Source organism: Aquarana catesbeiana, linkage group LG10 (assembly GCF_042186555.1).
Source record: "Aquarana catesbeiana isolate 2022-GZ linkage group LG10, ASM4218655v1, whole genome shotgun sequence".
NCBI classification, from domain to species: domain Eukaryota; kingdom Metazoa; phylum Chordata; class Amphibia; order Anura; family Ranidae; genus Aquarana; species Aquarana catesbeiana.
This window is the reverse complement of record NC_133333.1, coordinates 82,181,524-82,198,754: the sequence shown is the minus strand read 5'-3', so window position 1 is coordinate 82,198,754 and position 17,231 is coordinate 82,181,524. Positions and strand designations below refer to the sequence as shown.

Below are 17,231 nucleotides of genomic sequence, written 5' to 3'. Positions count from 1 at the left end.
TCTTTCGGCGCGAAGTGGGAGATGAACATGGCGGGGACACAGCAGGTGCGTGATAATAGCAGTAATGAGGAGGAGAGCCCAGAGCAAGAAACGTCACGATCCAGGAGGAGGAGATTTAAGGCCTCAAATATGGCCTTTGTAGAGATGGTGGAGATGGTCGACATATTGAAGAGGGCCGACTATGATGGGAAGTATGGACTGTACATCAACCCTAATCAGAGAAAGACCAAGATCATGACTAAAGTTGTAAAGAGTCTGCACAGGAATTTTGGGGTACGACGATCCAAGGAGCAACTGAGAAACTTATTATTACTTGCATGCTGCTCCATGTGCTTTTCTTTACTATTGGACAGTTTAACCACTTCAATACAGGGCACTTAGAAACCCTCCTGCCCAGACCAATTTTCAGCTTTCAGCGCTGTCGCAGTTTGAATGACAATTGTGCAGTCATGCTACTCTGTGCCCAAACTAAATTTTTATCATTTTGTTCCCATAAATAGAGCTTTCTTTTGGTGGTATTTGATCACCTCTGCGGTTTTTATTTTTTGCTAAACAAATAAAAAAAGACCGAAAATTTTGAAAAAAATAAAAGTTTTGCTTTTGTTTCTGTTAAAAAAAATTGTAAATAAGTAAGTTTTCTCTTAAACTGATGGGCACTGATAAGGCGGCACTGATACCGCGGCACCGATGAGGTGGCACCAATGAGCGGGCACTGACGGGCACTGACGATGGGCACTGAAATGCGGCACTGATGGGCACTGGTAGGCTGCACTGATGGGTGGCACTCATATGCAGCACTGATGGGCATTGATAGGCGGCACTGATGGGCACTGATGGGTGGCACTGGGTGGCACTGGTTGGCACTGATGGGCGACACTGATGGGCAATGAAAGGCGGCACTGCTGGGCACTGCTAGGCACTGATAGGGTGGCACTGATAGGCGGCACTGCTGGGCACTGATGGGCACTGATAGGCGGCACTGCTGGGCACTGATACGTGGCACTGATGGGCACTGATACGCGGCACTAAAATGAGGCACTGATGGGCATCCCTGGTGGCACTGGCAGTGGTAGGCATTGCAGTGGGCACTGACTGGCAGCTGCCTGGGCACAAATTGGCAGTTGCCTGGGCACACAGTGACATTTCCCTGGTGTTCTAGGGGCATACCTGGTGGTCCAGTGTGGATCGCTTCCCTGGTGGTCCTGGGCAGCTTCCCTGGTGGTCCTGGGTAGGATCCGAGGGGGGGCTGTGCTGATAAACAATCAGCACAGCCCCCCCTGTCAGGAGAGCAGCCAATCGGCTCTCCTCTACTCGCGTTTGTCAGACGCGAGTGAGGAAAAGCCGATCACCGGCTCTTCCTATTTACACCGTGATCAGCCGTGATTGGACACGGCTGATCATGTGGTAAAGAGTCTCCGTCGGAGACTCTTTACCTAGATCGATGTTGCAGGGTGTCAGACTGACACCCCGCAACAACGATCGCCACGATGCGCACCCCCAGGGGCGCACAGCGGCTCGATATTCCTGATCACGTCATATGACGTCCAATCAGGAATATCAAACCACTTTGCCACCGTCATTCTGTAATAGGGCGGGCGGCAAGTGGTTAAAATGGCGACTTTCATGTTCATGGGCACAGTAATTGTCGTAGTAAACATCGTTCGTTTGCCAACTAAATACGATGTCTTTGCCAAGATACAGGGTTAACTACATTTGGTCATGATAATTTGTATTAAAAGAAGTTTAGGACATTGTTGTCTAGATGTGTTTGAAACTAGAAGGAATTGCAAACTTGATCCAGTGTAATGTAAGGAGCGGACACTCAGCAGCTGTTTATGCATCTGGACTCAGGAGCACTAGTGTGGGAAACAAGAACAAACTTTTTAGGGTGTCGCACACAGGTGAGTGTCTGACACCACAGATTCAGGTAATAGATGTATGCCAGCATATTTATAATACATGGTGTGTATTTTTTCCTTTTAGGTGATGTGCATGCTGTCGAACAAGCTCCTCATTTCACCAGTGTCAGTGCCCAAAGGCTTATCCAGGACATCATGTATTGTAGTCAGGATTTAGACTCTATAAAGCAAAAAACACATGAGATTGAAGTCAAACTGAAGAAAATGATTGATGTACTAAGAATATAAATACCCAAAAAAAGACACCCTTTTTTTTTTTTTTTACAATTTTGTATGCATTTTAAAGGCCAAATTTTGAAGATGCACACAGTGTGTCAACATGTGCTATCTGCCATCAGGGGATATCAATGTACGCGTTTTGTGGCTGCAACCCCTTCCTCGCAACTCAAGTAGCTGATAGGAAGTGGTTGCACCCCCAAAACATGTCCATTGATCCCCCATGATGGGAGATAGCACATGTTGACATTAGGTATGGGATCAGGAGGAAAAGTTAGTTTGACTCCCAATTTTTGTGCATCTTCAAAATTTGGCTTTTACAGGGGTGACAGCACCCCATCTGATAAAGGCAATATCAACACATTTTGGACACTATAATGTCTGATATTGCCTTCAGTTTTTCAATGTTGAACTTTGTAAGTTCCTGAGTTGTGTATGTTATGTTTTGAAACATGCCTGTTTATGTACCCTAAAAAAAAAATTCAAGGTAAAACTTTAAGAAACCCATATTTTTTGTTTTTTTTTTAAAAGAAAGTTTTACAACATACATGTGCATGTGCACGGAGTAAAAGGTTTTATACTCAACAATGTGTGGCTTCTTCTTTCAATGATCAATACCAGTTTTTGTATTAAGTTTGTTTTTACAGTGACAATGGGTGTTATTTAATAATGGAAAAACCACTTGTCACTACATGTGCACTAGGAGAACCTAGGAGACAGCAAAAAGAAACACAAGCAGTAAATGAAAATCAAGATTTTATCTGATAAAATAGAAAACGTATTCAAAATTGGCTGGCAAAGCAATGGCCCCCCTACCCGTAAAATATTCTACATATTTTTCCCGCACTTCACGGGCGCTTTGGGGGGGCAACCCAGGACGGCCCGCTTCCAGGGCCGTCATTGTTTCATGAAGTCCGGCCTCAGGCCCAACTGAGGCAACATAACTAGAATTAAAGTTTTTTTAAAGTTGTGCAGTATGCAGCAAGCTAACACAATGTGGTTTAGTTTGTACTCCGCCATATTTATGGCAGTTAAAAATAGGCGGAACCGGCTGGCCATTATCCCAAAGACATTCTCCACGACTCTTCTGGCTCTGGCCAGCCGGTAATTAAAAACCCTCTTCTCTGGGGTGAGGGTCCTCTGGGGGAATGGCCTCATCACGTGATCACCCAGACCAAATGCTTCATCTGCGACAAACACAAATGGCAGTCCCTCAATGTTCTCTTCCGCAGGTGGCAATCCCAAGCCACCACTCTGGAGGCGTTGATAGAACTCGGTCCGGGCAAAGACTCCACCATCCGACATCCGGCCATTCCTCCCCACGTCCACATACAGAAATTCATATGTCGCTGACACCAACGCCATCAACGCGATACTATGAAACCCCTTATAGTTATAATAGTATGACCCCGAATGGGATGGTGGGACGATGTGGACGTGTTTCCCATCAATTGCCCCTACACAGTTGGCAAAGTGGGATGCCACAATCTGCCATTCCTGTGGTGTTGAAGGAAACTGTGGAGTCAAACAAAAACATAAAAATTTGTCATTTTGCACATAAACATTGCAAGCAGACTAGACACAAAAATTCTTGCCCAACATCGGTATAACATTTTTTTGAAGGCGTATATAACCGCTTCAGATCCGCGCTATTGCCAAATGACGGCAACAGCGCGGATCTACATTGCCGGGAAGACGTCTATTGACGTTGTCCCGTGCACGAGCGGCCTGCGCGCCCCCTGCATGGCGCGCGCGGCACGCTCGATGATCAGCGAGTCTATGAGACTCGCCTGATCACAGATCAGAGTAAGGGGTCGGTCCCGACCCCTTACCACATGATCAGCTGTCAGCCAATGACAGCTGATCATGTGATGTAAACAGAGCCGGTAATCGGCTATTTTTTCTCCTCGTGCTGACAGCGTGAGGAGGAAAAAAAAAGCAGATCACCGGCAGACGTGAGAGGGACGTCAGTCCCGATCACGGCGATCATCTGCCCCCTGCCAGTGACACAGAAGAAAAGGGAGCAGTGCCGCCTACCAGTGCCCACCAGCGTCACCCATCAGTGCCCAGAGTGCCATCCATCAATGCCCACAGTGCCATCCATCAGTGCCACCCATCAGCGCCCACAGTGCCACCCATCAGCGCCCACATCAGTGCCACAACAGTGCTGCACATCAGTGCCACCTATCAGTGCCCATCAGTGTCACCTACCAGTGCCCATCAGTGTCACCTATCAGTGCCCCCCATCAGTGGTACCTATCCGTGCCACCCATCTGTGCCACCCATCAGTGGCCATCAGTGCCACCTTATCTGTGCCCATCAGTACCACCTTATCTGTCCCCATCAGTGCTGCCTTAGCTGTGCCTATCAGTGCCGCCTTAACTGTGCCTATCAGTGCCACCTTAATTGTGCCTATCCGTGCCCATCAGTGCAGCCTATCAGTGCCCACCAGTGCCGCCTCATCAGCGCATATAAATGAAGGAGAAAAATTACCTGTTTGCAAAATTTTATAACAAACTATGAAACATGATTTTTTTTTTTTTTTTTTTTTAATTTTCCATTTTTTTTGTTTGTTTAGCAAAAAATAAAAATCCCAGCTGTGATTAAATACCACCAAAAAAAAACTCTATTTGTGGGAAAAAAATGATAAAAATTTCATTTGGGTACAGTGTTGTATGACCGCGCCATTGTCATTCAAAGTGCGACAGCGCTGAAAGCTGAAAATTGGTCTGGGCAGGAGGGGGGTTTAGGTGCCCAGTAAGCAAGTGGTTAAAGGCAAAAATCTTAAGGTCCACTTATCAGATTCCCCCCCCTCTGAAAGATCCCCCAAAGTAAAAATTTTAAGGGGGGGATGTTTTGGAACCCTCTCAACTTCATTGAGAGCTGAATGCATAAATAATGTGTGTTACTTTGGCCAGCCCCTCCTTAATTACACTATTGGCAGCCCACTGGACAGGTAAGAAGTGTCATAATACAAAAATAGGAATAATACACCTGTACAAATTGAAGCATATTTTTACATTCTGCAATTAACTAGCAAGATAATAGAAGAACAAAACTTTAGACAGTACCATTTGAAAGTATTCAGGCAGGCCCTTGCACTACATACGTTTGGGACCCCAAAAAAAAGCCTCTGCCTGAATTTTACCGGTTCCCAACTGGCGCACGTCGATGTACGTCAGCAGAATGGCACGGCTGGGCAAATGGGCATACCCGTACGTCCCTTTAAATTTACCGCCATGCCATTGCGTGCGTGCCGCCGGCCGGGAGCTCCGTGAGTCGGGTCGCGGGCCCCGCGGGCTCGATCGCCGCGGGGATCTCCTCACGGAGAGGAAGAACGGGGAGATGCTAATGTAAACAAGCATCTCCCTGTTCTGCCTAGTGACAGTGTCACTGATCTCTGCTCCCTGTGATCGGGAGCAGAGATCAGTGACGTGTCACACGTAGCCACGCCCCCCCACAGTTAGAAACATTCCTCAGGACATACTTAACCCCCAGGACATACTTAACCCCTACACTACCACCTAGTGGTTAACCCCTTCACTGCCAAGTAGACACCCCAAGGAAATTGCTGAGAGGCATGTTGAGCCCATTGAATATTAATTTTTTTGTCCCAAGTGATTGAATAATGACAAAAAAAAAATTACAAAAAGTTGTCACTAAATGATATATTGCTCACACAGGCCATGGGCATATGTGGAATTGCACCCCAAAATATATTCAGCTGCTTCTCCTGAGTACGGGGATACCACATGTGTGGGACTTTTTGGGAGCCTAGCCGCGTACGGGGCCCCGAAAACCAATCACTGCCTTCAGGATTTCTAAGGGCGTAAATTTTTGATTTTACTCCTCACTACCTATCACAGTTTTGAAGGCCATAAAATGCCCAGATGGCATAACCCCCCCCAAATGACCCCATTTTGGAAAGTAGACACCCCAAGCTATTTGCTTTGAGGCATGTTAAGTCCATGGAATATTTTATATTTTGACACAAGTTGCGGGAAAGTGACAAGTTTTTTTTTTTTTTTTTGCACAAAGTTGTCACTAAATGATATATTTCTCACATAGGCCATGGGCTATGTGGAATCGCACCCCAAAATACATTTAGCTGCTTCTCCTGAGTATGGGGATACCACATGTGTGGGACTTTTTAGGAGCCTAGCCGCGTACGGGGCCCCGAAAACCAATCACCGCCTTCAGGATTTCTAAGGGTGTAAATTTTTGATTTCACTCTTCACTGCCTATCACAGTTTCAGAGGCCATGGAATGCCCAGGTGGCAAACCCCCCCCCCCCCAAATGACCCCATTTTGGAAAGTAGACACCCCAAGCTATTTGCTGAGAGGCATGGTGAGTATTTTGCAGCTCTCATTTGTTTTTGAAAATGAAGAAAGACAAGAAAAAACATTTTTTTTTTCTTTTTTCAATTTTTAAAACTTTGTGACAAAAAGTGAGGTCTGCAAAATACTCACTATGCCTCTCAGCAAATAGCTTGGGGTGTCTACTTTCCAAAATGGGGGGGTTTGTGCCACCTGGGCATTCCATGGCCTCCGAAACTGTAATAGGCAGTGAAGAGTGAAATAAAAAATTTACGCCCTTAGAAAGCCTGAAGGCGGTGCTTGGTTTTCGGGGTCCCGTACGAGGCTAGTCTCACACATGTGGTATCCCCATACTCAGGAGAAGCAACAGAATGTATTTTGGGGTGTAATTTCACATATTCCCATGGCATGTTTGAGCAATAAATCATTTAGTGACAACTTTGTGCAAAAAAAAAAAAAACTTGTCACTTTCCCGCAACTTGTGTCAAAATATAAAATATTCCATGGACTCAACATGCCTCAAAGCAAATAGCTTGGGGTGTCTACTTTCCAAAATGGGGTCATTTGGGGGGGTTTTATACCATCTGGGCATTTTATCGCCTTCAAAATTGTGATAGGTAGTGAGGAGTAAAATCAAAAATTTACGCCCTTAGAAATCCTGAAGGCAGTGATTGGTTTTCGGGGCCCCGTACGCGGCTAGGCTCCCAAAAAGTCCCACACATGTAGTATCCCCTTACTCAGGAGAAGCAGCTGAATATATTTTGGGGTGCAATTCCACATATGCCCATGGCCTGTGTGAGCAATACATCATTTAGTGACAACTTTTTGTAATTTTTTTTTTTTTTTTGTCATTCAATCACTTGGGACAAAAAAAAATAATATTCAATGGGCTCAACATGCCTCTCAGCAATTTCCTTGGGGTGTCTACTTTCCAAAATGGGGTCATTTGTGGGGGTTTTGTACTGCCCTCCCATTTTAGCACCTCGATCTGACCTTCGCGGTGATACCTCACATGCATGGTGCAATTGCTGTTTACATTTGACGCCAGACCGACGCTTGCGTTCGCCTTAGCGTGAGAGCAGGGGGGGACAGGGGTGCCTTTTTTTTTTTTTCTTTATTATTTTTTTGCTTTTTTATCTTATTTTTAAACTGTTCCTTTCATTTTTTTTTTAAATCATTTTTATTGTTATCTCAGGGAATGTAAATATCCCCTATGATAGCAATAGGTAGTGACAGGTACTCTTTTTTGAAAAAATTGGGGTCTATTAGAACCTAGATCTCTCCTCTGCCCTCAAAAGCATCTGACCACACCAAGATCGGTGTGATAAAATGCTTCCCCAATTTCCCAATGGCGCTGTTTACATCCGGCGAAATCTAAGTCAAAATGCTCGTAGCTTCCGGTTTCTTAGGCCATAGAGATGTTTGGAGCCATTCTGGTCTCTGATCAGCTCTATGGTCAGCTGGCTGAATCACCGGCTGCATTCTCAGGTTCCCTGTTGAGACAGGAGAGCCAGAGAAAAACACGGAAGATGGTGGGGGGGGGGCATTCCCTCCCACTGCTTGTAAAAGCAGTCTAGAGGCTAATTAGCCGCTAGGATTGCTTTTACATGAAAGCCGACCGCTGGCTGAAAAGAATGATACCAAGATGATACCTAAACCTGCAGGCATTATTCTGGTATAACCACTCAAAGTCGTGAATGGCGTACCTGAAGACAAAAAAATGGTTAATAAAGCACAGTAAACTGTAAAGTATAAAAAATTGCATAACTGAAAAGCAAACATGATAAAACATAATAACAATAAAACATTGCAGAATAGAATACAGTAAAAAAGAGCAGAACAATAGAGAGAGAGAGAACAATGAAACAACAACTATTTTTTTTTATTTTATATTTTTTTTGTATTTTTTTTTTTTTTTACACTTTTTTTTGTAACTTTTATAACTGTAACCAGTTCCAGGTTCGGATCTCTCAAAATGCAATGGCATCTTGGGAGACCCTGTGAAAGTGTGCCTAGTCTGTGCAATGCTGTACCCTACGATAATACTCAACTAGTGTATGGTAGCGTTCAAAACATTCACCAATGCAAAGACCAGGATTGTCAGGACAGGAGGGACAATAATAGCGGGTGTCACGCCTATATCCGCGCTTGCTGCAGACACGACATCTTTTTTGGGGGGGTTCGTTGAGTAGGGGTATTCAGGAGGACATAAAGAAAATGCCTCTCATGCAGCCGACTGCATTTGGTTGGGGATGTGAATGGGGGAAGTACGGGCGCTGCAGAAGTGGTGGGTTCCCAATTAGGATTGGCGAATGCAGCAGGAAGGGCATTATGGGCACGACGGGCCTGTGTTTGTCTTCTTCTTGGTGGCAGCGGGACACTACTTGTGCTTGCCACCTCACCAGCTTGAACTGCACTTATGGGACTCGCCACGTCACCAAGTGTTACTGCAGTGCTGGTTTGACTACAACCGGGGTGTACTAGGCCGCTGGCGCTTGCCAGTTCACCAAAACGCTACCAAAAAAACTGTTAGCGATCGCAGGGATCAGGCCTGACTCTGCGAACGCTGCAGTTATGCGTTTTGTTTGTAAGTGACAGTGATCGATCGACACTGCACTTGGGTGGGCTGGGCCGGGCGGAGGGGCAAAACGCAGGTGCTAGCAGGTATCTGAGCTGATCCCGCTAACACTGCGTTTTTGGGAACCCTAAACTGCTGGGGACGCTAGTATAGATCTGATCGGATCAGATATTGATCCGTTCAGATGCTATACCACTAAGGGAGGTATACGGTGCGTGCGTGGGTGTTAGCGGTACTGGCGCTAACCTGACGCTGCTTGGGGCTGGTGCTTGCCAGTTCACTAAAATGCTACCAAAAAAACTGTTAGCGATCGCAGGGATCAGGCCTGACTCTGCGAACGCTGCAGTTATGCGGTTAGTGTTTTGTAAGTGACAGTGATCGATCGATACTGCTCTTGGGTGGGCTGGGCTGGGCCGGGCGGAGGGGCAAAACGCAGGTGCTAGCAGGTATCTGGGGTGATCCCGCTAACACTGCGTTTTTGGGAACCCTAAACTGCTGGGGACACTAGTATAGATCTGATCGGATCAGATATTGATCCGTTCAGATACTATACCACTAAGGGAGGCGTATGCTGCGTGCGTGGGTGTTAGCGGTACTGGCGCTAATCTGACGCTGCCTGGGGCGACGCATATCACCGCCAGGGGATCAGGGGGCTAAACCTTTATTAGGTAAAAACGGCGGGTGCCCTGACACTATAAAAAATAAACGAACTAACCAGCGTCACCCGTAACGGTTATACGGTGATCACTGGTGAAAGGGTTAACTAGGGGGCAATCAAGGGGTTAAAACATTTATTAGGTAGTATATGGGGGTCCCTGACGCTATAAAACGCTGACGGCGAACCTAAATATTTACCTCCCTAACTAGCGTCAGCAGTGACACTAATGCAGCGATCAGAAAAATGATTGCTTAGCGACACTGGTGACGGGGGGTGATCAAGGTGTTAAAACATTATTAGGGGTGGTTAGAGGGGTACCCTAGACCTACAGGGGGCTAACACTTACTGCCCTACCACACTAACTGTCACAAACTGACACCATGCAGTAATCAGAAAAAAAAAAAAACTGCTTGGTGTCAGTGTGACGGGGGGGGGATGGGTGATCAGGGAGGATCGGGGGGTAAAGGGGGGTGTAAAGTGTGCCTGGCATGTTCTACTGTGTGTGTTGCATTGTGCAACTCACTCAGATGTCTTCTCTCCTCGGCGTCGGAACGGAAACTGCCGACCCGAGGAGAGATGACATCACATCCCCTGCCTCTGTGTACCACACAGAGGCAGGGGAAGATTCTCATTGGCTGGGAGCGATCGCGAGGGGGGGGCACAAACGGATGGCCTCCCCCTCATCTCTGATCACTGCCAGACCAAAGCCGACCGCCTCGGGCACCGGGGGGGGGGGTCCGATCGGACCCCCCGCCCGCGGGAAGGCAATCACGTACCAGGTATGTGATTTTGCCTGCCCGTGCCATTCTGCCGCAGTATATCTGCGTTAGGCGGTCGGCAAGTGGTTAAAGGAGAAAACTTACCCTAAAATAGTCCTTCTGCAGGACCTGAATGATGGTAGAATGGGTCTCTGGGATAATGATTCCCAGAGCCTGGGGGGGAGATGCCTGTCGAGAACTTGAGGTCCTGCAGGCTTCTCCCAGTCACCAAGTACCGCAACGTTCAGGAGTGATGGCTTGCCGCATGCAGGTGTCCTGCCTGCTAATATAAGGGGTCAGCAAAGCCAACAAACGGTGAAAAATGGGGTCCATCATCCGGAGATAATTCCTGAAATCATCAGGGTTATTCTCCTGGATCTCCCTCAACAAAGGCATATGAGAGAATTGGTCATGCTGGAGCAACCAATTCTTGGTCCATGAACTCCTCTCCACCCTGTTCATGGACTGGGCTTGGGTCAAAGTAACAACCCCAACACCAAGCCCCCGCACAGCACGAACTCTACGATGAGGACGTACTCGCAGCATGGCTTCAAAATGGTCGGCTGGTCAGAACGAACTAAACAAAAAGCACTGAAAAACAGCAAGACCTGAAAGAACGAGCTGAAAATCAGAATTGAGCGGACAAGAACCCACTGTTAATCAAATATGGTACTATAAATAGCACGCACTGACAAACATATGCAAACTGACTACACGTACTGAAGAACAGATACAAACCCACAAGCACAAACTGAAGAGTAGCAATGATCTGAAAAGCACAAAGCTGAAAAGCGCGAATCGTCTCTCACCAAACTTCTACTAACACGAGTTAAACACGAGATTAGCAGAAGGAGCCCAAAGGTTCAACAATGTGACTTCATCTAGCAGAGCAGACAAACAGGGAGATTGAAAAAAGTGTTACAAATGCAATATCACAAGCATGAGACTAAAGGTTTGGCTGACTTAAATCAGATCTGGTCTCCACCCAGAGTCAGGCCACAATCACCTTGCAGGTGGACAGACAGACAAGGAGAATGCCATAGCCAAAACCAGCAGCTATGATGCAGCAGGAGCGCATACGCTCCTGACATTACCCCCCCCCTGAGGAGGAGCCCTCGGACCCTTACAGACAAGCTGGACATCTGGCACAGGACCATCAGGCTGGGAAAAGGTGGGAAAAGGGGATCAGCGAGGTCAGGTTGGTTAGCAGGTGATGTGCCACTGAAGTCAAGCTGAATAGCTGGAACACAAGCTGGTTGCAGAGTGGCTTGAAGAAACGGTTGAATGCCCCACCTGGCTGAATGAGACAGTCTGAAGGATGGAAGGAGCCTCTTAGACAGGCTTGAGCAGATGTAGTTGCAGTAGGGTGAGGCCAGGTTACTGAAAATCCTGAATAAGAAAAACCAGGAGGCTCAATTGGCATAGGCTGGACCGGAATAACTGGTGCAGGGATACTGGACTGCATTGGCAGGTGTAGAGACAGAGTGGACCGCATCATCAGATGTAATGGCAGCAGAACTTAAGAAGTTAGCCCAGACGTGCGTCCAAGGGCGTTTAAGGACAGGCAAAGGTAGGGGTGTTTCAGAGGGCTTGACTTTTGAGGACTTAGAGCGAGCGCAGGTTTTGCAAGCCTTTACATGGGAACAGGAGTCTTTATGGAGAGAGAGCCACCAAAGCCTGCCAAAAACCAAAGAAAATGTTTTAGTAATCCCTGGGTGTCCTACCGTGTTAGCGTCATGTGCTTCTGAAAGCACTTCATGCCTAAGGTGTAGAGGAACAAACTAATTTCCAGGGGGTAGATTGGACAGAACACAAGACTGAGTCTTAAAAACAGAATCCAAAAGGTCAGGGCAAAGGGCTCAGAGCAGGAAGTTCGACCTCTGAGAGGAAACGATTCAGACTGTGGCAATTGGCTGGAGAGGTGGCCTGTAGAGGATTCAATAAACTTATCAGTGTCTTTTGCTACAACAGAGTTCTATAATGGTGAATGGTTATGCAAACTGGAGTCACACTTGGAAAAATTGTCATGATCAAGATCTGAATAGGCCGTGTCTGTTTTTGCCCCTAGATAATCTTTCACCATATGATGCAGACTAAAAAATATTTTAAATGAATCACTTAGGCGGCCCCCTTCTCCACCGCCACTCCTTTGACCAACATAAGCCTCAAAAACTACCTTTTCCATGAGTCTGTAACCTACCAGAGTCTTGAAAGGTGTTACATAAACTCCTCTTTAACCACTTGCCGACCGCCTCACGCCGATGTACGTCGGCAGAATGGCACGGGCAGGCAGAATCACGTACCTGTACGTGATTTGCCTCCCGCGGGCGGGGGGTCCGATTGGACCCCCCCCCAGTGCCCGAGGCGGTCGGCTTGTGTCTGGGAGCAATGAGAGGCGAGGGGGAGACCATCCATTCGTGGCCCCCCTTGGCGATAACAGCCAATGAGAATCATTCCTCTGCTGCTGTATGCTAAACAGCAGCAAAGGAAATGATGTCATCTCTCCTCGGCTCGGTATTTTCCGTTCCGGCGCCGAGGAGAGAAGACGGCAATGTGAGTGCACAACACTACACATCACAGAAGAACATGCCAGGCACACTTTACACCCCCGATCACCCCCCAATCACACCCCCCCCCCCCGTCACACTGACACCAAGCAGTTTTTTTTTTTTCTGATTACCGCATGGTGTCAGTTTGTGACGGTTAGTGTGTTAGGGCAGTTAGTGTTAGCCCCCTTTAGGTCTAGGGTACCCCCCTAACCCCCCTAATAAAGTTTTAACCCCTTGATCACCCCCCGTCGCCAGTGTCGCTAAGCGATAATTTTTCTGATCGCTGTATTAGTGTCGCTGGTGACGCTAGTTAGGGAGGTAAACATTTAGGTTCGCCGTCAGCGTTTTATAGCGACAGGGACCCCCATATACTATCTAATAAATGTTTTAACCCCTTGATTGCCCCCTAGTTAACCCTTTCACCACTGATCACCGTATAAGTGTTACGGATGACGCTGGTTAGTTAGTTTATTTTTTATAGTGTCAGGGCACCCGTCGTTTATTACCTAATAAAGGTTTAGCCCCCTGATCGCCCGGCGGTGATATGCATCGCCCCAGGCAGCGTCAGATTAGTGCCAGTACCGCTAACACCCTCGCACGCAGCATAGCCTCCCTTAGTGGTATAGTATCTGAACGGATCAATATCTGATCCGATCAGATCTATACTAGCGTCCCCAGCAGTTTAGGGTTCCCGAAAACGCAGTGTTAGCGGAATCAGCCCAGATACCTGCTAGCACCTGCATTTTGCCCCTCCGCCCGGCCCAGCCCACCCAAGTGCAATATCGATCGATCACTGTCACTTACAAAACACTAAACGCATAACTGCAGCGTTTGCAGAGTCAGGCCTGATCCCTGCGATCGCTAACAGTTTTTTTGGTAGCATTTTGGTGAACTGGCAAGCACCAGCCCCAAGCAGCGTCAGGTTAGCGCCAGTACCGCTAACACCCACGCACGCACCGTACACCTCCCTTAGTGGTATAGTATCTGAACGGATCAATATCTGATCCGATCAGATCTATACTAGCGTCCCCAGCAGTTTAGGGTTCCCAAAAACGCAGTGTTAGCGGGATCAGCCCAGATACCTGCTAGCACCTGCGTTTTGCCCCTCCGCCTGGCCCAGCCCAGCCCACCCAAGTGCAGTATCGATCGATCACTCGCACTTACAAAACACTAAACACATAACTGCAGCGTTCGCAGAGTCAGACCTGATCCCTGCAATCGCTAACAGTTTTTTTGGTGAACTGGCAAGCACCAGCGGCATAGTACACCCCGGTCGTAGTCAAACCAGCACTGCTGTAACACTTGGTGACGTGGCGAGTCCCATAAGTGCAGTTCAAGCTGGTGAGGTGGCAAGCACAAGTAGTGTCCCGCTGCCACCAAGAAGAAGACAAACACAGGCTCGTCGTGCCCATAATGCCCTTCCTGCTGCATTCACCAATCCTAATTGGGAACCCACCACTTCTGCAGCGCCCGTACTTCCCCTAATCACATCCCCACATCTTCCTCCTGAGTACCCCTACCCAACGAACCTCCCAAAAAAGATGTCGTGTCTGCAGCAAGCGCGGATATAGGTGTGACACCCGCTATTATTGTCCCTCCTGTCCTGATAATCCTGGTCTTTGCATTGGTGAATGTTTTGAACGCTACCATTCACTAGTTGAGTATTAGCGTAGGGTACAGCATTGAACAGACTAGCAATTTGAGAGACCCGAACCTGGAAACGGTTACAGGTATAAAAGTTACAGTTACAAAAAAAATTGTAAAAAAAAAAAAAAACACAAAAAAATATATACAATAACAAAAAATAGTTGTCGTTTCATTGTTCTCTCTCTCTATTCTCTCTCTATTGTTCTGCTCTTTTTTACTGTATTCTATTCTGCAATGTTTTATTGTTATTATGTTTTATCATGTTTGCTTTTCAGGTATGCAATTTTTTATACTTTACCATTTACTGTGTTTTATTGTTAACCATTTTTTTGTCTTCAGGTACACAATTCACGACTTTGAGTGGTTATACCAGAATGATGCCTGCAGGTTTAGGTATCATCTTGGTATCATTCTTTTCAGCCAGCGGTCGGCTTTCATGTAAAAGCAATCCTAGTGGCTAATTAGCCTCTAGACTGCTTTTACAAGCAGTGGGAGGGAATGACCCCCCCACAGTCTTCCGTGTTTTTCTCTGGCTCTCCTGTCTAAACAGGGAACCTGAGAATGCAGCTGGTGATTCAGCCAGCTGACCATAGAGCTGATCAGAGACCAGAGTGACTCCAAACATCTCTATGGCCTAAGAAACCGGAAGCTACGAGCATTTCATGACTTAGATTTCGCCGGATGTAAACAGCGCCATTGGGAAATTGGGAAAGCATTTTATCACACTGATCTTGGTCTGGTCAGATGCTTTGAGGGCAGAGGAGAGATCTAGGGTCTAATAGACCCCAATTTTTTCAAAAAAGAGTACCTGTCACTACCTATTGCTATCATAGGGGATATTTACATTCCCTGGGATAACAATAAAAATGATTTTAAAAAAATGAAAGGAACAGTTTAAAAACAAGATAAAAAAGCAAAAAAATAATAAAGGAAAAAAAAAAAAGGAACCCCTGTCCCCCCCTGCTCTCGCGCTAAGGCGAACGCAAGCGTCGGTCTGGCGTCAAATGTAAACAGCAATTGCACCATGCATGTGAGGTATCACCGCGAAGGTCAGATCGAGGGTAGTAATTTTAGCAGTAGACCTCCTCTGTAAATCTAAAGTGGTAACCTGTAAAGGCTTTTAAAGGCTTTTAAAAATGTATTTATTTTATTGCCACTGCACGTTTGTGCGCAATTTTAAAGCATGTCATGCTTGGTATCCATGTACTCGGCCTAAGATCATCTTTTTTATTTCATCAAACATTTGGGCAATATAGTGTGTTTTAGTGCATTAAAATTTAAAAAAGTGTGTTTTTTCCCCAAAAAATGCATTTGAAAAATCGCTGCGCAAATACTGTGTGAAAAAAAAAAAAATGAAACACCCACCATTTTAATTTGTAGGGCATTTGCTTTAAAAAAATATATAATGTTTGGGGGTTCAAAGTAATTTTCTTGCAAAAAAAATAATTTTTTCATGTAAACAAAAAGTGTCAGAAAGGGCTTTGTCTTCAAGTGGTTTGAAGAGTGGGTAATGTGTAACATAAGCTTCTAAATGTTGTGCATAAAATGCCAGGACAGTTCAAAACCCCCCCAAATGACCCCATTTTGGAAAGTAGACACCCCAAGCTATTTGCTGAGAGGCATGTCGAGTCCATGGAATATTTTATATTGTGACACAAGTTGCGGGAAAAAGACACATTTTTTTTTTTTTTTGCACAAAGTTGTCACTAAATGATATATTGCTCAAACATGCCATGGGAATATGTGAAATTACACCCCAAAATACATTCTGTTGCTTCTCCTGAGTACGGGGATACCACATGTTTGGGAGCCTAACCGCGCACTGGACCCCGAAAAACAAGCACCGCCTTCAGGCTTTCTAAGGGCATAAATTTTTGATTTCACTCTTCACTGCCTATCACAGTTTCGGAGGCCATGGAATGCCCAGGTGGCACAAACCCCCCCCCCCCAATTTAACCCTATTTTGGAAAGTAGACACCCCAAGCTATTTGCTGAGAGGTATAGTGAGTATTTTGCAGACCTCAGTTTTTTGTCACAAAGTTTTGAAAATTGAAAAAAGAAAACATTTTTTTTCTTGTCTTTCTTCATTTTCAAAAACAAATGACAGCTGCAAAATACTCACCATGCCTCTCAGCAAATAGGTTGGGGTGTCTACTTTCCAAAATGGGGTCATTTGGGGGGTTTTGTGCCACCTGGGCATTCCATGGCCTCCGAAATTGTGATAGGCAGTGAAGAGTGAAATCAAAAATTTACACCCTTAGAAATCCTGAATGCGGTGATTGGTTTTCGGGGCCCCGTACTCGGTTAGGCTCCCAAAAAGTCCCACACATGTGGTATCCCCATACTCAGGAGAAGCAGCTAAATGTATTTTGGGGTGCAATTACACATATGCCCATGGCCTGTGTGAGCAATATATCATTTAGTGACAACTTTGTGCAAAAAAAAAAATGTGTCACATTCCCGCAACTTGTGTCAAAATATAAAATATTCCATGGACTCAACATGCCTCTCAGCAAATAGCTTGGGGTGTCTACTTTCCAAAATGGGCTCATTTGGGGGGTTTTGTGCCATCTGGGCATTTTATGGCCT

General features: G+C 46.2%; 1 protein-coding gene across 8 annotated transcripts in view; it reads left to right on the top strand.

The window, feature by feature from the left end:
* The window catches only part of FLT3LG (fms related receptor tyrosine kinase 3 ligand), a 711,034-nt gene that overhangs the window by 661,278 nt on the left and 32,525 nt on the right, over positions 1-17,231 (top strand). For 2 of the 8 annotated variants that reach the window (XR_012236339.1, XM_073602341.1), the window contains one exon: positions 1,984-2,120. The exons of 3 other annotated variants lie outside the window; for them this stretch is intronic. Coding sequence is in view for 3 of the 5 variants with exons in the window: in XM_073602343.1 (XP_073458444.1) it covers positions 1,984-2,147 (164 nt within the window). In the remaining 2 variants the exon portion in view is untranslated. Of the gene's footprint in view, positions 1-1,983; positions 2,672-17,231 lie in introns of those variants that run through there. 3 more of the 8 variants (XM_073602343.1, XM_073602337.1, XM_073602338.1) reach the window with 3 other exon arrangements.